Consider the following 23,063-nt stretch of genomic DNA (forward strand, 5'->3'; position numbering starts at 1 on the left):
ATATTATGAACCAAAAAGTGTGTACAAATAAAATTAGTATTTTACTGTTCCTTCCTGCATATTTCTCAAGTAAGGTAAGCTAGAATTACTGATTAACAAATACAGCGTTACCTGAAAACCAGTACAGGATTACACATTCTTCCATTTCACAGTCACATTATGAAGCCTTTACATCTTCTACAATACTGGTGGCTCCAAATATTTTGAGTTATTGATAGTTAAGTATGATTTCATTTCCATGATTCTGCCCACCAAAACATGGAACATAGCAAACAGACCACAGGAATATTGCTTGGTTTGCCTAACTCAAAATACAATCCCAAACAGCTACTGCTAGACAGCCACAAAATTGAAGGCACCAACTGCTGCATAATTTCTGATCAACTGAAAGCTCACCTGGGAACCGGAAACAGGCATGGTCAGGACTTTACTGAGAACTGTGTGCAACAGTCTTCAGGGGTGATAAACATTAAAGCTAGCCTTGCTTTCAGCAGTGTGTTGGACCGTACGATCTCATGAGGTCTCTTCCAACCTAAATTACCCTATGATTATATACCATAGCAAATACTTAAAACTGAAAACCCTGAAAATATTTTGTAACCTCATTTATAAACCTTTGCCACAGAATTGTTAACTTTTGAAACTGAGGCTTCTCCCAGAGGATGAGAACAGGGCGGCAATCCACAAAATCTAGGACACAGAGCACAAGAGGTATGAACTTGTCCTAGTTAAGTAACTGAACTGAAGACATTTGTATGTTACCCTTATACCAAGTCAACTTATAGACTTCAAACATTAAACTAATGGAAGAGACATTTCTGGTTGTACAAACAGACCTGAATAACTCATACAGAATGCTAACAGTGATCTGCGCTATTGGCAACCATAGACTTCTGGTCATTTAAAAAGTCATAATCCTTGAGATCCAAGCAACACCAAGAAAGGAAGCCTCCAGCCATGCTAGCAGTATCAGATATACAGATATTTTCCATATGTTTTAAGAACTGAAAGCATGCTGGTATAAACATCTCTGTTCTCTCTTCCTAGCTTTTGCCTCTCTGTGTGACCTGAAGAATGAGGAAGATGTAACATTTATTTATAAGAAAGAGGTTTTCCACCAAGTGAAAGGAAATGTGTGATAACGCAGTCTCCATAGGAAGGTTTCCCAAGGAAAATGGCTGACACAGAAGCAAGAGATCCTCTGTAATTCTGGCCTCCAGAGGTAAACCAGAGTAAAACTGATAATCTAAGCAATTGAGACAACTGTCTCATTACAAGACAAGGTAAACCAAAGCAACAGCTTTATGACTTCCAGGGACAGATAACTTGCACATAAGTTAGATGACCTTTAATTATCTGGACATAAGATAATAGTACAAATTGCAGAGAGACAGGAGACAGTGATCCAGCTAAAGAAAAAGTGATCAGCCCCCCTAAAAAGAAGTTTAATTGCATCTCTTCAGCTGCCATCTGAGTTCCTGTTGACTAAATTATAGCTGTATTAAGTCTTCTTTATATAACATGAACAAGAAGGCAATATCTATTGCCACATATTTTTAGGTGGAATGACAACTGGAAGAAATTAAGATAGGTAGGCAAATTGTTGTAATTTTTTTTTTAAAGAGGTCTGCCAAACTGATACAGTCTTCCTGGGAGATGGAAAAATAAAAGAGAAAATTGCTCTGTCTTGTTGCTAAAAGTAAAACCACCTGAGTTACTACACAGACTTCTCTGAAGACCCATTTATTTCTGCTTATTTCACTTTATATGAGAGTAAACAGAGATGACAGTTACTTCTGGTCTACTGGTTTGTAATGCATTTTGAGTATAGAAAAGAAGAATCACATCCTAAGCTTAGTGGAATTTTACAACAAAGAGATAAGTTTTAGATGCTTTTCAACAATTTTGTCACTTTCAAAAAATGTTAGAAGGATAGTTTTGGCTTATGTTCCTTTAGAGGGAAAATTATGGTTTCAGTCAATGTACAGATTTATACCAGCACCTGGAAGTCAGTAACAGGCCCTAGTGGTTCCTCCTCTAGAACTTCCACCCACACCTTTAGTCCTGTGTCTTCAGTCTCTGCCATCGACCCACCCAACAATCACTAGACATGACTGTGACCTGGGGATTGATTTCCCAGCTTGGCCTTGGACCTGTCTCGCAGCCATGGGCTTCCTTGCCTGATGGTCTGCACGCTTGGCTGAACCTGGGCTTGCTCTCTGGGCTGGTCCTCCTCCCTTGCAGCAGGGCTGGGCTCTGCCTGGCCATGGCATATTCTTCCCCCTCTGCTGCTGGTGGCTCCCATCACTCATTGCTCCTGTACAGCCAACTAGTTATTTTCTCCAGTTTTTTCTGTGCTTTCACTGTCTGCACAGGGAAGGGAGAAACTGCACGGAGCTGAAAAAGGAAGGATGGAGCTCTAAAAATGTCAAAGACTCTGGGCTCAACAGGCTCTATAAAAATCACCTGAATTCAAGGAATTTTAACTGGACCTTGCATTACCAGAAAGTTTTAATGAATCACACTAAATTGAGTTTGCAGTCTGACACAGAGGGTTGTTGCTCTACCTTTCAGGAGAAATAGAAATACTTTGAACTCAAGTGCAGCAATCTAAAAAGTCCTTGAAAGCTGCAGTTTTAACATTTCTTAAGCGACCCTGACAGACATGAAATCCATCCCTCTGTCCCAAAGGAATAACAAGAAGCCCTGTGTCACGTTTGTTTAGTCTTGTCTTAACAAACCCTATATGATGAAGGTACCTACCTACAACATACCCAGACTATTCCACTGTTTTCCATTTCTAATCTTTCTTGTAAAACATGTTTCCAAATTACTGAACTTTCTTATAGACATCTCTGATCTACTTCCTTCTTGGACAATACTAGACCTGATGTTTCAACTTGCACCTAATGAGAACTAGTGTTGAAGTTTACTCTGGGTGTCTTATGTGTCAACACTGCCTTACATTGGGGGTGGAGAAATGAAAGCAGTTTGCTTCCTTTCTACTTTTTACAGTAGGTCAAGCAGTTTGACCTTCTCGACCCTTATCCAGTTTGTGGTTCACTACAGCGTTTATCCTTCTCTGGAGATTGGCTGCCTAGATAGCCATTTAGCACTTTTTCACTTAAATATTATTTATAGTAAAACCTTTCTCTACTTGTCAAGATCTTTCTGAAATCTAATCCTGTCCTCTGCAAAGTGCTTGCAGCTTTTCCCAAGTAGGTCTCAGCTGCAGATTTAATAAACATTTTCTCTATTCCACTATCTAGAGAAAACCTTATCACTTTCTAGAGAAAACCATTTGACAGAATCCCATCCTTCTTGTGTGACAGTTAACCACTGATAACTACTTTTTGAAATTATAATTCCAGGCCAAACAAGGATAAATCATATCATACTTTTTGGTGACTTTTTTCTTCAGCATTTGTTTTAAAAATAAATATTCAATTGATACAATGTCAATTAACCTTGGTGGCAGGAATATTGCTTAGAGACTGCATCTTCCTCAAGACCAAGTTTCCCTTCTTTTCTTTAGGAACACCTTTAACATTTTTATAAGTCATAAAACATCACACTTATCTATCCCATCTCCTTGAGACCTATTATCCTGTCATAGAGGGAAATTAGATTGCTTTACATGATTTATTCTTGACAAATCCATTTTGGCCATTGTTTAGCATCTTTTTATCTTCTGAGTGATTCCAAACAGATTATCTGCTCAAGTGTATTTCCAGGAATTAAATTTAGCCTGACTGATCTGTAATTCCCTGGGTCTTTATGTGGTTTTTTTGGAAAGACAGACACAAAGGTTTCTTCCCTCCCCCTACAATTCACTTACTTTTTATCCTGTAATTCTCAAAGCCCTTATAAGGGAAGACTCTAAGATTTCTTAAGTAGTCTGTAGTGAATTAATTGTGCCAGACAATTTGAAAATATCTGACTCATCTAAGCAGACTGTAACCTGTTCTTATCCCTCTTCATTAGTTTTAATTATGCTAGTCTTCATAACACAGTCAGCCTTTTTCTTTTAATGAATGCTGAGGAAGGGAAAAAAAAAACAAACCACGAAACTGGCATGCTTCTATTACTTTTGCCTCTCATCAATTAACAGGCCAATTCTTTCCCATGTCTTGCTCTGATTAATTACTTTCTTTTAAATAATCTATTGTTAAAACTGTGCTTAATGCACTTGGTCTATATATTATTACAATTTCTATGACCAAAATGTTGCTCATAGTGAAGCTCAGAGGATCTGGAGGATGCATCGTATGTGATCTTATCAACACTGGGGACTTCAGTCATTTCTCTCAGTAAGTTCTTCCACTGTTTTCAGCCATAGACCTACCACATTTTGTCACTCAATGTTCAGACTGATGCTTATAATACATCAGAGCGTAAAAGGAACACAATAAAATGAGATTTATTCTCTCTTTAAAGGGAACCAATGTCAGGATACAAACCTTCTTCAAAATCATACATTTTGGCAAGTCAATGAGCATGAAGGAAACTTCGCTACAAAAAACCCCAAACTGTTTTTTTTGCACTTGGGTGCAATGATCTTGAGTATGAAAAACAGACAAGGGAAAGCATGTGTAGTTTTTAATATGGACAGTCAAATAAACCCCAAAAAGGAATTAAGTTTATTCAGTACAGCAAATGTGACCTAGTGAGACAAAGCCAAACAAGACTGAAACAGTAGGTCTGTTGGGGTTTTTTTACTTAATTGCTACTAACAGAAGAACTAGCTCCTTGGACGCATGAGATTAGTAGCGCTCTCTGTGTACTGGAAATTAGGTAAATCTTACCTCAGAGAACCTTTGTACATCCTGGGTTAAAGTTCCTACTCTCTTCCACTGATAATATTTGAGTAACTTCAAAATTGCTGGATTCACTGCGTTATCAGATGGCACTGTCCGGAAGAAATAAGGATATTTTTTCTTATCAGCCAACTCTGGCGTTGTTGCTGCAAATGAAAGCTGAAAAAAAAAAAAAAATCAAACAAAAAAAATGAAAGTCACCATAAGTCATCAGGCAGCCAGAACAGAAATTTTGCTCTTCTCAGTGCAACAAGACACAATCCATGCATTGAAGTCATTAGAATTTTAATTATCATACAGCTTGGGAGTCCTACTAGCATCATTTACCCCTTTATTTTTAAAGGCCTTTTTGAAATACCTTAGCTCTACAAACTGCCTGCTACAAATTAAACTAGGGAATTTTCAAAGTCAGTGGTGCAAAATCCTCTGAGATTATGCATTTTACACATTGCACAGAAGGAGAGCTCTAAGGAAGTAAATCTCTATGATGAAGTCCCCATCAACTTCCTTCTGTTCTCTTCATAAAAGTTGAGAATAGCTCCAAGGGGATATTCTCAAACTCGTATGTCTTTAAATTAGAAGGTGAACCTCTAGTAGCACTTCTTCCTATTTTCAGGTAATAAAACAGTTTTAGGTAGCAGAGAAAAAGAAAATAATTATGGCATCCAAGGCTACAGCTCAGAAGTTTGCCTGGCTCCCAGTTTTCTCCACTGAAGCAGCCCTGTGTGATTTCTGTTATCAAAGGGGACTCAGTGGCTAATTCTACACATCTGAAAACACCAGAATTTGTACAGAGTTTGAGAGTGCTTATAACAAAAGAAAAGAGGAAACCTTTTAACACACACAAACACACACATGCACGCAAACAAAACTACCCTGAATTCTTCTGCTCAAGTTAAAGGCAGCATATTTTTGTGAATGATTTTCAGGCAATGTTATGAATAGACCCCTGCAAATTCAGTTTTTGAGAATTCTCCTATTCCAAAGATACTTGTGGTCATTCCCTCCAGTATTTTTTAGGTTTCTAGGAATGTGTTTCTCAAGCATTTTTTTTTTCAGCCATGCATAGCAGCTGAGGGTTCTTTTTTAAAGCACTGATTTAACGCAAATTCATTTGAGTATCAAAAAATATGCTACCTAATACAGTTAAGTCTTTCAAACTCAATAAAGAGTTAGAAAATGTAGGTGAATTCAAGCCTATATAAGTACATCCAATCATAGTATTAAATTTACACTTTATTCAATCAAGCATTCAGTATATTTGGGCTAGATAGCCTTTTCTGAATTTCAGAATAGGCAAGTTTAATCTGAAATAACAGTTCTAACTTTTTCTTCGTGTCTATGAAATCTAGATTTAGCTTGACAGTGACAGAACTCATTCTCTGATTTTAGACTCACAAAGAACATACTGCATTGCTACAACTGCCTGAATATAGGGCTTTTTTTTCCTAATTAAAACCCCTGAAACCCAAACAACTTAAACTGTACATAACTGGACAGCTTACACTATACCTGTCTCTTCATCAGTCAGAAGCTAGAGAATTATTTTAAGACCTTCTACTGCCATGTAATTCTTTTAAAATATTTTGATTATTTATTAAAATTTATGTATTAATGTATATTAATATAAATGAATAATTTTCTAATTATTTATTAATTAAAAATTTTATTATAGCAACTGGGATTTTATTAGATTTTATGAAGAAACTACAGTATGAAGCATTGTAATATTGTCATCTGGATTTTCTACAGCTATACTGGTTGGCTCACCTAGAACTTCATAGCATTTAGTAACCAGAAATGAGCTTGTGAAGAGTTGATTTCAAGGGAAAAAAGAATAAAGATCTGCCAGGCAGACCTACCCAGCTTTTTTGTCTAGCCTTGTAACACTGAACATCATGCATCCAATGCACAACGAAAGTAGATGGACCTGTGTATCTGACTGAAAAAGAGAAAATTTGACTTGTGAAATCCAGCATGAAGAGGAATGCCTCTCAGCAGCCTGGCTGCTTGCAGCATGGTGACTGCAAAGGACTCGCTTTTCAAGTTATTATGGTTTTGGATCGAATGTAATGTGATTGATCCTTAAGAGCAGCACTGAAATAACAGTAATTTATTTCTAAGACAAGCAAAGTAAGACAAGCAAAATCTGCAAGGTTCAACTAACTCAGATTCACAGATTGAACGGTAAAGTTTTCTGATCAGAAGTACAAAAAGCCTTAGTAATGAGAAGCATCTTTATAGCTGTGAGCTGGCTTTAGGACAAAGATCTGTGATATAAGCAAGGCAATTCAGATGTGTCCTTCGACATTTTAGTGACTTTTTTAAAGTGCCTAAGTTAGTATCCTAAGTGCCCAGATTTTCTTGAGAAACAACGAAGCAAAACCTTACCTGTCTTCATTGTTTAAAGAAAGATGAAAACTCCTCATAACAGATTTCTCAGCCATGTAAAATGAGACAAGATGACTCCAGGCTCATATAATACTAATGACATCTGAATTACAAAAGAACATTCTTCTTCATTTACTTTTTGAAGAAAGGTTTTATTAAAATATAAAATGGGAAAGTTTCATGCTCGAACAATTCTTAGCATGTGGGATATGTTCAGAGGCCTTTCTTTCAAGCATCACACATACCATGGCTGGTCTCATTAAAATGGCAAAGTGATGCAGAATAAGACACTCACAAGAGATGGATGAATAACCTGAAATAGTTGCAGCAGCCATTTTTAATTTTTTTCCTTCTTCTTCTTTCTCATAGATGTTAAGCCATTTAAAATATTTAACTTTTCACAAAACCATCCCTATGAGGGTCTGGGGGCACGCAGTGAACTTAACCCAATAATCACTGGCAGTCAAGATTGATTTGAGAGGCACAAAGAGGGAAAAGGAAAAAGAAAAACTCATTATATTTTAAAAAGTGGTAATAAAAAGATCATGTTAATAAATTGACATAATGTAGGTTTACTGGAAAAGTATGTGATATAGCACAGCTATACAGAAATCTCAGTAAAACATTCATAACAAACTTTAATCTATGTGGTGAAATAAGACCACAACACAGTACACCCACACATGCATTGAGATGGTACAGTCCTTGTTAACTGAACATAAAACCTCTGTATTTTAGAGCTAAAGTTGTTTACTCATGAGTAATTTGAAACTTGAACCTACCGAATAGCAAACTTTTCATAGTTTCTTCGCCTTATTCTACAGTACTGAAAGGCATAGAGATCTAGTTCTGGGTTTTGTTACAGGAATTTCTTTTTATAACTTTTAGTTATTTAGTCAAAAACCTGGAAAAATAGCAATCCTACTGCTCAAATAACTCTTTGCAAACCACAAGTACTATTTTTCACATTACTGTATTTGCAGAGCATACATATTCATGCATTGCTAAAAACATTTTGTTACACATGTCACATTGCTGCCTCGCTGCATACAGAAAGAGTGTAAGATAAACAAGTTATAAGCGAGATTATAACTCAGCAATAAATTCCTGTGGGGTGTAGGATGCCATTCTTTCAAAGAAAATTATTTTATATAACTACTAAAGGTGACTACCAAAAGTCAAACTTCAAGAAGGGATGAAAGACAAGAATTATTTTTTTTCAAATTGCTTTATAATGGAGGACACAGTGGATGTATACCAGGTAATATCTCATAATTGTGTGTGTGCATATGCAAACAGGCTCTGTGTGTGTATATGTGTATGTAGATCTAAAAAAATACCATTTATATATGCATATACACTATATATATATATATAATCAGTTTGAATACAGTAAGAAAAACTGAAGCTACTTCTCAGGTTATCCCTGAGAAAACTTTCTTTAGAGTATCTGCTTATAATTTGATACAAATTGTGAGCAACTTCCTCTGAACTTAAAGTGAGTGTATGCAGGGAAACATACATCAGCTATGACTCAGATGGAGATTTCAGAGATGAAGTTTACAACTTTTAAATAGAAAATAAGAACATTTACCATTTAAATAAGAATATTAACTATAGTACAAAATGAGAACCAAACAGACCAAGGTATTGAAAAACAAATGTTTATTTCTTCATAAAAACCATAATTTAGTAAAAGTTCTGCTGCCATTGATATCATAATTAAGTCTGCTCAAATTTTAAAATGAACTTGAACACCTAAAATTATTTCTATTGCTTTTGTGTCATCACTATATAAGTGGATTCCAGTTAGCATAAGTTTCATCAGAATGCATTTTGTCTCCACACGTTAAAGAAAAAAAAAAAAAAAATCAATAATGTGAATACATATAGGCAGTATGAAAGGAATCAGTGCAAAAGGACTTTTAAGTATGTCACCTGAAGCTCATTTACATATACAATGTTTAGCTTACTACCGTGTTCTCCCTGTGATATTCCATTCAGGCCATATGGCAGCAAAAGCACGTGTGAATGGAGAGGTCCATATAGGGTGGCTGCAAGCCAGTATTTCAGATGAAGTCCCAACCCCGCTAGAGTCAGTGCCAAAACTTCCACCAACTTCCTTAGAGCCCAGATTTCAAGCCTGTGATTTCAGCACCTGGAAATCAGATCTAATTAGTGATATTTACCTGCACCGGTATAACTGTAACTCTGTAGGTTATCCTGACATTTTGTATTATGCCTAGACTCATATCTGTATTTGTGCAGATTCTTCTGTTTGAAAGACACAGACCTGGCTCAAGAGTGAGCCAAGCAGTTGTACTTCATTGCTAGCAATGGAGAAGCAGAGCAGAAACACAGCTAATGACTTTATCTTACCCTGTGAACAGAAAGGAAGCAATGAATAACTGTTCCAGAATGAGTCCGAAGCAGTATAATTCAGGAAATGGTGTGAAATAGAAAAACAACAAAACATTAAAAATTATATAGAAAGGACCTGGTAGTATTATGTGCGTGAAAGAGTGTCTTATGGTAAAGAGTTGTGAGACCACAAAATGTAGGATGGTTTTGTACTTCAAAAAAAGAGTCTTGGAAAATACCCGATTCTGAAAAAGCCACTGAGACAAATTTTACTTTCAGAATTAAAAAAACACCCAACCAAGCATTATTCTGCAGAAGTCAAGGAAATTTCTTTGGCTTCACACTGAGAGTGAAAGTAGAATTTGATAATGGAGAGGTCAGAAGTGGAGACAATGTTATAGAACTATTATGGGAAATGCTTCAGCCTAATATGACAGATGGCCAGGTTAAGGAATTTGCACTGGTAAACTTTGCTGAAAAACATATAGAAGGATTTTATTAAGGAGGTTTGGGGGTCAGGCACATGTTTTGATAAATTAAACTTTCTCCAGAATGATGATACTTAAGGAAACAGGAAAACATTAATTTTGTTGAAAATCCATACAGCTTCATGGAAGGGTTGTAATCAACACTAGACAGAATAAGATTAAAAAAAAATGTTAAAGTGTAGAATGTAACAGTTCTGCAGAAAGGGAGTAAAAGCTTGCTCTATAACCCTATATTAAGCTGAAATGAGGTGTGGTAGTTTAAACCAAGGACATCAATCTAAAGTGCTTTCAAGGTAAAGCAAGGGTTCTGCCATTTAAGGAAGTAAGAGTGCATTCCCTTAAAGAAAGTCAATACAGAAGCTGGAATGGCAAGGTGATAAGCTCTAGCATTTGTTTAAGAAAATAGGATGCAACACTAACAAAGTCAATGGGAAAGATCTGGAGTTATGTAAGAGAGGATGGATATTAGAAACCTGAAACAAAAACCACCATATACAGAGTGTATTATTCCATATAGAAGTCAAGAGGCTGGAAGCTGGAAGGCACCACTCTGCTGTCCCAGGAACAGCAGAGGGAAGGAAAGCCACCAGAAATGGCAAGTAGTTTTCTGGTGTTCAGTTGTTTTATTACGTCTAGGAAGCATTTATGTTTAAATTTTGTCACTGTTGTAATGTACGGAAGTCTGGGAAAAATAAAAGAGCAGAACTATCCCTTGGGTAAACAGTCACCCTCATCTCAGGCAACAGGTCTGTTCTGGAGTCACATTTATTTAAAAGGACTGTACTAGCTAAAGTAAACCAATAACAGAAACCCTTAGCAAAGTTATTGTAGCTCCATAAAGCCCATAGGGCAGGAAACCGCACTCCCTTCAAAGCAGAGTGGCCCGTGGAGCAGAGTGGCTAGAGGATTGGAAGCATCTCCCACCACAAGCTCCCCAGTGGCTCAAAGGAGGCCCCTGACATCTGGCAGGAGGTGCCGTATCATCCAGCTTTCTCAATCCCAAATGGAGAATGAGGTGTTGCTCTTGCTACTTGCCTCTCCAAAGGAAAAGGCTGTGAAAGAAAGCTACATGCCGTGTGCTTAGAGTATTATAAATCGAAGGGGGGAAAGGAAAAAAAAAATGCCTCAGGTAACAGAGCAATCTCCCTTTAATAAAATATCATATGCTAAGACAACAGATTTGTGCTTGCAAATGGGGAAAATTAGCTTATTGAGCACCAGAGAGACTAGCTCAATTTTCCTAGGCTGTACTGTGTTTTTTACAAGTATTTTATTAATGATTCCTAGAAATCTAAATCTGCCTCTGTTGCTGCAAAACTAGTCTGGATGTAGAGAGCTTTTTATATATGGCAGATATCACCTGTATTTCCTATACCTTTTCTAGAAAGTGAAATTATGCTGATAAATCAACATTGCTAAACAGGATATACACTGCTGATTCAATCGATTGTGATATAATTTATTATTATCATAACAAAAGATTGCATGTCATGTATGCTTAGATAAGAAGAAATTATTTTCTGCAAAAGGAAAAAAAAAAGGAAAATGCAAATAATTGTTTCCAAAAAGAAGGCAGAATGTCAGAGAGCTCCACAGAAAATACACTTACAATGGTACAGGGTTGCACATACAGAATCTTATCACAGGAAAATAGCCAGGGTGAAACTCAGGAAGATGATAATTTGCAGCAACGTGTACTTGCGACACCACAAACCCTTCCTTTGTGTGCCTTGCCAGGAGCTCTAATGCTTTGACAAGCCCGTGCCAATAATAACAATACTCAAGTGTGGGCATGTGACGACTTGATGGCCCCTGAAGCTAGGAGGACCAGAATGGAAACTAATGAATAATGAAGAGTTAAAAGATTTGCCTGCTGCAATCCTTGAGACAGCGTTAGATGATGTCATGTAATGAGAGAAACATTATACTCTGAACCCAGAGAGAGAGAATAGATTGAAGTGTAACAGTTAAATTGCATTTTTAATTGAATGGTAATTGACGTTTTGTAAGAAACATTAAAAGACATAAAATATAAATATTTAGGTTAAATGTTAATTCACTACTTAAAGATGAACAGTAACCTTACTACACAAGCCAATTTGCCCAGATGTATGGTCTAAATACCACTGAATTTGATTTTGCCACTAGTCAAGTTATAAATAAATTTTAATATAACAGTGCTTTAGACAACGAAAATAGTGATATATATAATCAAGAAGATTATTAAAGAGAACCTTAAGAAATACATGATAGCATGTAAAGTAAAAAAGTGATATATTAGACTGCTCCTTCCACCCCAATGCACAAAATGTATCATCTAACCAGCTTTGATGGATGATTTAAAGAAAAGGTATGTAGAAATAAAATTGAAAAGATGGTCACAAACACCTATATATTTGGAAAATATTTCAACATAATAAGAAGCTAAGTGCAGCAATTTCATTGACAAAGGCACTGCATAGATCTTCAAAGCAGGTGAAAGCAACACACAGTAATACAGATCAAGAAACAAAGATGTTTCTTGACAATTTGCCTGCACAGCTGCTGGTGATAAATGCCTGTATATGGACAGTAAAGGAGATGGTTCTGAACCAGACCTAGGAATAAAAGTGGCAACCTTCCCTACTAGCTATACTCTAATCCCCATCCCCAAATGGCACAGGTGATGCACTAACATAAGTTGAAAGAAGAAAGAAGGGGGAGTAAAGAAGAAAATATTAACAAGAAATTATGCTTTTCCAGCACTGGTAAGCCAGCTACATTTTTACCTGTCGTAAATACTCTTCAATATTCACTTGAATGAAAGCTCTTGAGACTCCATCGTACTTACATTCAGGAGATTTTATGGGATTGGACAAACTTCAGTGCTATAAGAAATAAAACTAATGATAATTTAAAAAATGTTCTGTTAACTCTGTATGGGATTTCATTATGACAGTTGCAAGAGCAAAATAAAAGTCTGGGAGAATATCTATGATGGCTCGCTAGCTGGTACATGGGCAGGATGCCTCATCCAAATGAGGACATAAAAATACACATTGTATTAAACACACTGGAGAAGAATGGATCTCACAGACGAACATCCCTTTCATCATCCATAATATATTACCCATCTGATTAGAACTACTGTTCCTTTTAAAATCAGATTTTTTGCCAAATACTCCTGCCCAATATCATCTGCTGTTACCTTCATTAATTCTGTGTCTGAAATTGCTTCCACTGACTGCCTTTTGGCACCTGGGAGTTTCCAGAAAAAGCACTTCCAGCTGGTCTCAAGGTTGGAAGGCACCCGCCTCCACACTGATGGTATTCCAGTGAATTAATCCAATCACAATAAGACTGATATTCAGCTGCATGCAGTTCTGGAGACATTTCAGGAAGCAATTCTGGCTCCTGAATGAATCAATATTTTTGAGGATAGAAACTGGTTTTGATAATATGAAATCCATATGAGAAGTAGTTCAGCTAAAAGATGTGTGCCTATGGACCAACGTGACAGGAGCACACAGTCCTGTTTGCTTCCTGCTTGGGTAGCCTGACCTACTCCCAAGACAATCTGGTAGGAACTGCAGATGTCTGAATGCAGAAAGTCAGAGCAGACGATAAAGTTCGGCCTTTTGGTGTTAAAATTTTGGACTCCTATAACGTCTATGGGTTATGTTGAAGAAGAGTGACTGAACTGATCCTCAGCTGAAGGGCTTTTTGTCTTCAAGTAATGAAGAGAAAAAACACTAGCTGAAAATTGTAGCAGATTTTCTGAAACAAACAAACAAAAAAAACCCCCTATCTAGACACTAGCATTATTGCTTCACCTGCTTCTTGGGCTGAAAGGTTAAAAAGTCCACCCATCTGTCCACACTAGCCAAAGCCTATAGTTAAGAACTTTGTAGCAAATAATGTGTTAAAGGAATTCCTAGCACAACGTTCCAGGTGAATGGAGAACAGTTATTAGTGTTCAGAGCAGAATAAAGTTACAGATCAAATCCAAGACCAAGTACTGGGATCCATTGCAAGTTTTAATAAATACTGCCTAACAAACCTAACGCATTCACCTTACTTCTGAGACATACCAAGGAAGTACGTCATGGAGTTATGGAGACTTTCCTTCAATTCAATGGCTAACAGTGCAGCCAGTAAAGTTGATAGAGACTTTAAGGTTTATAGTTCCAGTAGGCAGCCAGCTGAACATGAGGCAGAATCATCTCAAACAGATTACCCCACCCAAAAGTCAAAATTCAGCATTAGGCTTAACTTTATTCTTTCACTATTAATGCAAAATCAACAACTGCTATCCCTTTTTCATAGCACAGTTCTTTTGATCATTCATTTGAAAAGGTGTATCACAGTCTGAAGGTACTAAGGAAATAAATCTGGCAATCCTTTAGTGCTTTTCCTACTCTCCAAAAAGTATTTTCAGATCTATAATAAATAATTTACAGCTAACCCAGGTGTTCTGCTTACTGCTAGAGGTTGACCAGAGCATTGAAATTAAATGGCAGATCTACAGAAGTTGCTGCAAATTTTGGTTTAATTTCTAAACAGAATAAAAAACAAAATCTTTTGAGCATTTTCATAAATGGAACTGCATTGCAAAAGAGGGTTGTATATCTTTGTCACACTCAGTTGCTTAGCATTTGGCTACTGGCCTGGATTATACCAGAATTCAGCTTCAAATCCCTGCTCTGCTTCAGTCACAGCATTATTGTTTAACCCAAATCAAGCAGTCTCCTACACTCATACTCTGGCTACCCAGCTTGCTTGCCTTTTGTCTACAACAGATTATCCTCAAAATTTAGTGAAAACCACCAACTCTGTAAAATATTTCACCTTTGATAAAACAGGCTATATTGCCATAATCCATTAAAAAAATAAATTATTTCCAGACCTATTCACAACAGCATGTTCCTGGCTCGCTGCCCAAAACTATTATAATTCTATTAGTATTGTTTGTTTGTCACATTTCATTCAGCTAACACATGTTAAAACTACAGCTGTTCTGTCTACATTTTGATTTTAAATAAGATAACTGTTTTATTATTTTTTCCCCCTCTAAATGATGAGAAGGAGGGAAAAACATCCCAACAGAAAGATACCTTAATTGTACAATACAGGGGTGCTTGCTCTTGTGAGCAAATAAACCCTGCACTCTACTGGAAATGGGGAGAAGGACCATTGGTGAGATTTAAGATGAGAATTCCCCAGTTCTTCTGTGGAGTGGACACCCCTATATAGTCCCAATTCTGTCCTTTCCATCTTTTATTTCTTTTACTGGAAAAATAGCATCTGAAGAAACAAAGCACACCATATTAACTCACAATTTACTGAAATCCTTACTAAAATATTTTTTCCACAGTCCTAAGTCATTAATTAGTGGTTTATTTTTTCATTCTCTGGTTTCAAACCTGAGCAAGAAATTCCAGATTTTTCAAGCCAAAGCAGGTTACATCCTTAATATGCAAAGTAGTAACACATAAAGAAGCTGTTTCAATGAGCAGCACAGCTCAGAGTTGCCTTATCAGGTCCTGGGAGCAATACTTCAGCACTAATTCTGCACTCTGCTTGGACTAATTTGCCTTTTCTTTCAGCTCTGCAAATTTTCTGATATCTCAGGGCTACATGCTGCAGTCGCAAACCACCAGGAGTGTTTAGAGAGTAGTCTGACATCAGTCACTTGGAATTGTACCTTCTCTAATAATGGATAAAGAGGGGTTATGCTACAGAAATCAAGGGCTTGCTGGAGGGGAGATGACAAAATAAAAACTGATAAAAAAAAAATCAGGGAACTTTCTTTGCTAACAGACATTGCCAGCAAAATACGTACTGCTTGCCCAGCAGCAAGGGCAACTTGGGTTACATTGCCACTAAAAATCTTCAGAAGAAATGACAATCACAATTATGATTATAATACATTTGGCATTAAATGTCAAATATGTCATTGATCCTCCTCTAAGAAATAACCAAGATCACACATACTTTATGGTTTTCTTTATCTGCAGCCAATACAGACTTTAACAACATGCTCTTATACAAAACCTTTCAGTAACATATGCAACTAGGGAATGTTCATGCAGATATACTGAGACAACCTAAATCACAAAACTATTTATCAACTTAAAGCTGTATTCTGTGGTTTCTAATCTATAACTATGAGCGGTTGTAAAAAAAAAAAATCTTATGAGGCATTATAAGCTATTTTTATAACATAAAAAAAGGCAAACAGTCTTGGTCCAAGCACAGTTGCAAAACAAAAATCTCCTCTCAAATGTGACTGAGGAAGTGGAAGAAAGCATAAGCATTTCCTCCCAGTGCCAGTGCCCCCAGGACATCAGCTAATTGTTGCCTGAGTAACCCTCAATATGTTTTTCTCAATACCTATGCCTTGCAGGTCACTTCAGCAGCTACTATTAATTTAATAAGCGTTTCTTTATGTCTGCATTTGATTTTAAGTACAGTACTTGCCCCTGGTCTTAGAATGCATGCTGGGTAGAAAGCCTTAACATTATCTACACCGTTTAAGATTACGCACACTTCAATTAGATCTCTCAACCATTCTTCCTTAGATGCTGCCATCATCCTAGTTCCTGCAGGCTGAAAGCTGAATGTTTTTTCTAGACCTTGTTATCTCTTTTGTCACTTATTCCACAAAACTATTCACAACAATCCCATCTATTCCTGAAAACAGTCCTTATCAATTCACTCTTCTTACAATATTTTCCATAACATACATACATCCAGGTGAGATAAAAACTGAACTGAAACACTCCACATCCGTATGTAGTATTAAACCCAATGCAGCCTTATGTTTTCACATGCAAGGAATATCTTTGTGCTTGACCTTTGTCACAGGGCCAGGAAAGTGCTTAAGAATACAGTTTAATTTTAAATATTTCAAGAGTTGTATTGATTTGAGAGATGGAACTCGTATGAAAACTCAGTACGTGCATTAGAGTTCAGTAATGCTTATTAGTTTTGGAAGGCTGGTTTAAATACCATCTTTGCTAATTCAATCTCATGTAATTCATTATTTATTACTCACTTCTCATGTACAGTGATTAAGCTGTAATTTTTTAAGTCGCTTCTTCTCAACTTTCTCATTTGCAATCCAGTGTTTTTTGAATTGCCATTTATTTTTATACAACATTTTTGACCAAATTGTTATCATATTTGTGCTTTTGTTTGGAGGGCTTGCCTTTTTTTTTTTATAACCACATATCTTATGGCTTTGTCTACTCAGTCGTAACTTTAACCAACTTAACTTTGTTTAAACTAACAAAGTTTACTGACTTTGGCTTCTATTACTTTGGGTACTGTTGAGTTCTTTCAGACTTTTTCAAACACTGCTCTTGGATGTATTTCTGCCAAATGTGAACATCTCTACTATTTTTACTGCCCCTCTACAGGGGACAAACACTTGATGGAATAAACAGCAGGGCAAATGGAAAGCATTTTTCCCAAAGATAACCAGTGCAATTCCAGATCAGAAAATATAAACCATTAATATTCAGCTACAGGTTTCAGAAATTAAATTGGCGATTTGATGGCTTTTTCTGGGGAATTACACTTTACTCCACGCTAACATACTTTCACTATGAATTTTGAAGTACCTCACACAGTGAAAATAACATCAGCTTTATCAAGAGCACATATCAAGAGCTGCACTAACAACCTATATTAATATACTGTGCATCTGGGTGAAAAACTAGATAAGATTAAATATATTCACTGTCTTTTTTACAAGCAGGTTATTCAGAAATTCTCTGAAGTTAGACAGCTAAGTTTGTTAAACAGCAATTGTAAAAAAAATCTTTCCCCCTTTAAACTTATGTTTCAAAGAGAACTATGTCTTTGAGAATTGAGATTCCTGGTATATATGATCACTTATCCAGTAAGAAAAGAGAAGGTAAACCACAAGTGCAAGGCCCCCTCTCTGTTTCACTGAGCAGTAGTGAAAATGAAAGTACTTTTTCCTAATGTGCATACAGTATCTTCGCAGCAAATTCACAGAAGGTCCTAGAAATTAATAGGGCATTCTTTTCTTAATTTGATTATCAGATTAATCCAGTTTACTAGCCATAAGTTACTGGAATTGCCAGCTTTCATTTCTATCACAGTAATTGTTTATTCTCCATCTTCTTGGACTCCTGAGAGCAGAGAGATTCACATTACTCTGAGTAGAAAAATCACTTCCCACAGTACAGATAAGGAGCAATCAGAGGAAGGCCAGCTTGAATATAACCTCTTGACCCATTCCAAAACAAGGCTCTGAAGATAAAAAGCAAGGAGGAAACCCTGTCAGGAAATAAGCAACAGCACAAGAAATGGATAAGGGACCGTGAGATAGATGGACAAATGACAACAGAGAACAGAAGAGGTGCTGTTCAGAGTACAGAAAAAGACAGACACTCCACAAGAAAAAAAAGCAATGAACAGACCAAAACAAAACATGGACAGACACCATGGACAGATGCAGTGAACAGGAGGAATCTTGGCATTATTTATAATCTACTGAAAGCCTGGCTTTGCATTTATCAGCCCAAGTACTTCACAAACACAGGCATCTAACCAGCTGAGCAATTACATGTCCACATGTTCAATGAAGGAACTACGGAGGTCTACAGTCACTTGGACCTGAGAGAACAGTAAGTAGAGGACAGCATATGTTTCTAAGACCTTTCTTAAGTCTACATGAAGAATTTTACCTCCCAGTGTATTTTTTACAGCAGTGTAAACCTTCAAGTTTGATGTGATTTATATTAGTACATCATCACTTGTATTGACTTGCTGGGATAAGCTGTAAGGTGAGATGAATCACTCCCTAGAAGCATCTGCTTCTCAATACTGTAGGCACTAATAGGAGACTAAAGTGACTGTATCAGATGCAGCCACCTACACTGCACTTGGACAAATGAATCCCATACAAATTATCAGATCTATATAGATATTTAAGCATGTGAAGAAGCAGTAAGGCACTTAGAAGACACTTTTGCCTCTTAACCCCTAAGGATTTTTAGCTATTTGATGTCTTTAAAAGTTTAAACTAAATGGTTAGTAAAGCTGATGGTGCCTTAATTCTTCAAAAATCATACTAAAAGGCAAACACAGATGTCACTAAATGTTCAAGTAAATCCACATCTTCACTGTCTGGAAAAATTCTTACCATAGTGCTAAGGATCAAGGTAAGTGAATTTTCACTGTAATTGCTCTCAATCTTAAAAATACCTGGAGATTCAAGTCAGGTGCATCAAAATAGTCTTAATCCTTACATCTTCCATTATGTCGTAATACTTCCACTTCTACATAAACAGCCCAAAGAAACTTATGGGCCAGCTGTCTACTTTGTTGAATAACCGTTGCCATTTGAGCCAGTGATTTTTTTGTAGCGTCATTAAGCATTTAGTGTCATCATATGTCATGTCCATATAACATCCCTCTATCACCAGCAAGCTATTTACCTTAAACTTCAAGCAACAGCCAAACAAAACAATGCCCATACACTTACAACACTTACATCTGCTCCTTTAAAGCTTTTGTATGTACATACACATGGCTAAGGCTGCAGGCAGACCTGTGGTACATACAAGCCCAACGAAAGTCTGCTGTTGAGCCTCCACAGACACCACTTGTTGTTGGATTAAGCCAATGCTACACACCTCCGCTATATCCCAACTGCTGCGTGACACTTGAGCTCTCACTGTCACGGAGCTAAGCACTCACTCTCTGTTGTCAGTTTTCTACATGCTCTGCTTTACCAAAAGACAAATGCAACACAGCTGAAAGAGCAGGAGGTGTACTTTAAAATGACTAAATCAAAGAGAAGGGACTACAAATTTAACCCACCCCTTTCTACGCTAAACTGCACGGCTTTGCAGAAGCGCTGTGGCAGACTTGAGGGAAAGAGGACACTGGACTGATACCACAGCCAAATCCAATCCATTTTTGGTTTGAGGAGTCAGGCACAATTATCCTCCTATGACAGCCAGCTAAAAATATGGAAGAGAGGCAGATGGGTAGAAGGCTTTCTCACTATTCTTTGCACAAAACAGTGCACCGCAGATACGAAGTTTCCATGGAGGTAGTCGGAGCCACAACCAAAAAAGCAAAATAGAGTAATGCCTCAAAAACATATGGTCTGGAAATATTTTCAGTTAGTGGAGCCAGAAAAAAAGAAAAATATATGGAAGTATTATAGTCTCCTTCCCTACGTTGGCTGTAAAATATGCTGATGGTGTCAGGATGTCATTCAAATTACAGTTGTTTCAAGCCCTTTTGTGTTAAAGTGATGTCTATTTTCAAGTTATTGATCAAAAGAAAATGGAATGGCCCCATTGCTGATAGAAAGGAGTTTTCTGGATTCACATAGAGAGCATAACAATAGTTCAGAAATTTTCATGCTATTACTTATTGATGTTATTGAGAACTCATAAGCTACACATAAAGATCAATACATATAATTTTCCTATATTGACAGCCTCTATCTCTCACTGCCAGTAAAACCACACATTTATTCAAGTTCTGAGCCTGCAGGACTCAATTCAGGCTGGAAGGGAGCTGGTCAGGATGTGGCAGGGGAGGGCAACGACTCCAAAAGGAATATTACGCCTTCTGGGTATTTCTGGGTTTCTGCATGCTTGTTTCAGGAAGGTACAGCAATGTCTCACAACAGCTTTCAAAGAGTGAGAGGACACTCCAATTTTTGCAGGGTGGGGCTGGGAACAGACACATGCCCCCCCTCTCCCCCATACACCTTCCTACCTTTCCCCTTTCTCCTGCAGCACATGACATCTGCCTCCTTCTTGAGACCCACAACACAAAGGCACAATACAGCCATCCTTCCAGCCATGGCATAACCTCAACTCACCTCCTCTTGAGGCAAGAGCCAGAAGCTGTTCCCGGGGAAGGTGAAGCAGAAAGGTGAGTGTAGAACAAGCAGCCAAACAAATCAGATGGCTGGAAGAAGTAGTGCATGCCCAGACTGCTCTGCCTCTTCCCTCTGCAGTGATCCCTCTCTCTAGCCCCTTCCCCACAGCTGCTGAAGACCACTAGTCAGGGAAGGTGTAGATACCAGAGGGCAACCTGCCCCCATGTCCTGGCACAGAGGCAAGACTGGCAGCCCCCACAGCACCTCTGCCCCTCGCAGCTTCCACACAAACCCAGCACTAGCAGCGCACACAACCTGCTGCTGTCAAGCACAACTGGGACTCATAACTACAGCCTGTTGCAAGTGTGTGAGTTATGCCTGTTGTGGATTCTTGGAAATGAAGTAGCTGTTCGTAATGCCAAACACTGTCTTCACTCTTATAAGATTGAAGTATTACAAAAAAAAAAATCCTAAGGATTTTATACAGTGTAAGATGCATATATTTATACATATATAAGATCCCCCCTGAGCCTTCTCTTCTCCAGGATAAATGATCCCAACTCTCTCAGGCTTCCCTCATATGATAGATGCCAAAATCCCTTCATCCTTGCAGTGGCCCTTTGCTGAACTTGCTCCAGTATGTCCACATCCCTCTAGTTCTGAGGAGCACCACTCCAGATGTGCTTTAGTCAGGGCTGAGATGAGGAGAAGACTCACCCACCTCCCTTGACCTAGGGGGGGGTAACACTCTCCCTAGTACAAACTAGGTCTGCTAGCCATCCATGCTGCAAGGGCACATTGCCAGCTCATGTTCCACTTGGTGTCCACCAGGAGCCCCAGGGCCTTTACTGTGAAGTTGCTTTCCTTCCTTTACTGAAGATGTTAAAACACTGTTGGCCCCAGTATCAATCCCTATAGTCTAAATACTAAATAATATATTTTTAAATGCTTACATGCTTGTCATCTTCTCAAACTATTCTTGATAAAAGTAAATTAAAACAGAAAAATAAAACCAGTGAAAGAGAACAGTAATAAAGATGACTTAAAAATCACTAAGGTGCAGTTGCAAGTTAAAGCTCTAAAGCAGAATAACATGTATAGTATACCCCTCTATTTTCCTCTCTGCCAACAAACTGATAGTAAAGCAAGCACATTATTCCACATGAATTATGCCCCCTAGCCCTATTATTCATACACAGTTATACAGAAAACATCTTTATTAAATCCAAACTCACATTGTTCAACCTCAATCCTTTGTATTGTTTCTGTATATGCAGTTACTGTGCTGTATTTCAGGCTCAGATCGCCAGCTGCCTTCATTATTTAGATGGCTGTCACTGAAAAATCAGTGCTATTTGAGTCACATAATTCCAGTACATGATTTCACAAATGCAAATTCACGAATCCCACAAATGCAGTTACCTCACTGCTTCTGCACTCAGAAACTGCCATCCATCTAAGAACTGCAGATAAGAGAGTAGCTTTAGATTTCACCTAAGATAATCAGCCATACATTTGTTATTGCTTCACTTCTCTTCATGAAGCTTGAGAGCTGACAGTTTTATGAGATGAATGGGAAAAATCCACACAACTTTCAAATTTATTAATTCAAAGTTATTCAATCAAGTTGTTTGCAAAGGCAGGCAAGCACCTGCGCAGGGGTCCACTGTGCCCAGGCTACATGCTCTGATTCAAAAAAGCCAAAGAACATATCAGGGCAATGGCCACACCAGGTCAAAGCAAAGATACACATCGCCGTTTCCTTCACCTCTGCACCTGCTCTTTCCTAGACATCTGCTCTCAGCCCTTTTAAGAGACATTCCCAAAGGAATCTTTCAACCTCCAGTAATATGTGGCTCACAGATTTCTTTGGATCTTTCTGATGTCTTTGCATTTAATATTCCTCATGCCTTTTTTTTTTTTTGTTGTTGTTCCATGAATTTATCTAGCTCAGCTACTTTTTGAAGTTGTAATTTTTGGCCTCCATAATAATGCACAGCAAAGAGATGCACAGTTTAACCATACTTTACTTGAGGAACCATCTTTTCTACTTTGGTCTGAACCTGTTTCTTTCATGTTTCATTTTATACTGCATAGTTCTTGCTTAGAAAAGAGGGTGACTAAACTACTGGCTTAGTAAAAGTTCAC

General features: G+C 37.6%; 1 protein-coding gene across 2 annotated transcripts in view; it reads right to left on the bottom strand.

Moving 5' to 3' along the window:
• Positions 1 to 23,063, bottom strand: part of GABBR2 (gamma-aminobutyric acid type B receptor subunit 2) — a 487,779-nt gene that overhangs the window by 295,374 nt on the left and 169,342 nt on the right. For both annotated transcript variants that reach the window (XM_055706084.1, XM_055706085.1), the window contains exon 3: positions 4,806 to 4,976. In XM_055706084.1, the coding sequence (XP_055562059.1) occupies positions 4,806 to 4,976 (171 nt within the window). The remainder of the gene's footprint in view (positions 1 to 4,805; positions 4,977 to 23,063) is intronic.

The sequence above is a fragment of the Falco cherrug genome, chromosome 3 (assembly GCF_023634085.1).
Source record: "Falco cherrug isolate bFalChe1 chromosome 3, bFalChe1.pri, whole genome shotgun sequence".
Taxonomy (NCBI): domain Eukaryota; kingdom Metazoa; phylum Chordata; class Aves; order Falconiformes; family Falconidae; genus Falco; species Falco cherrug.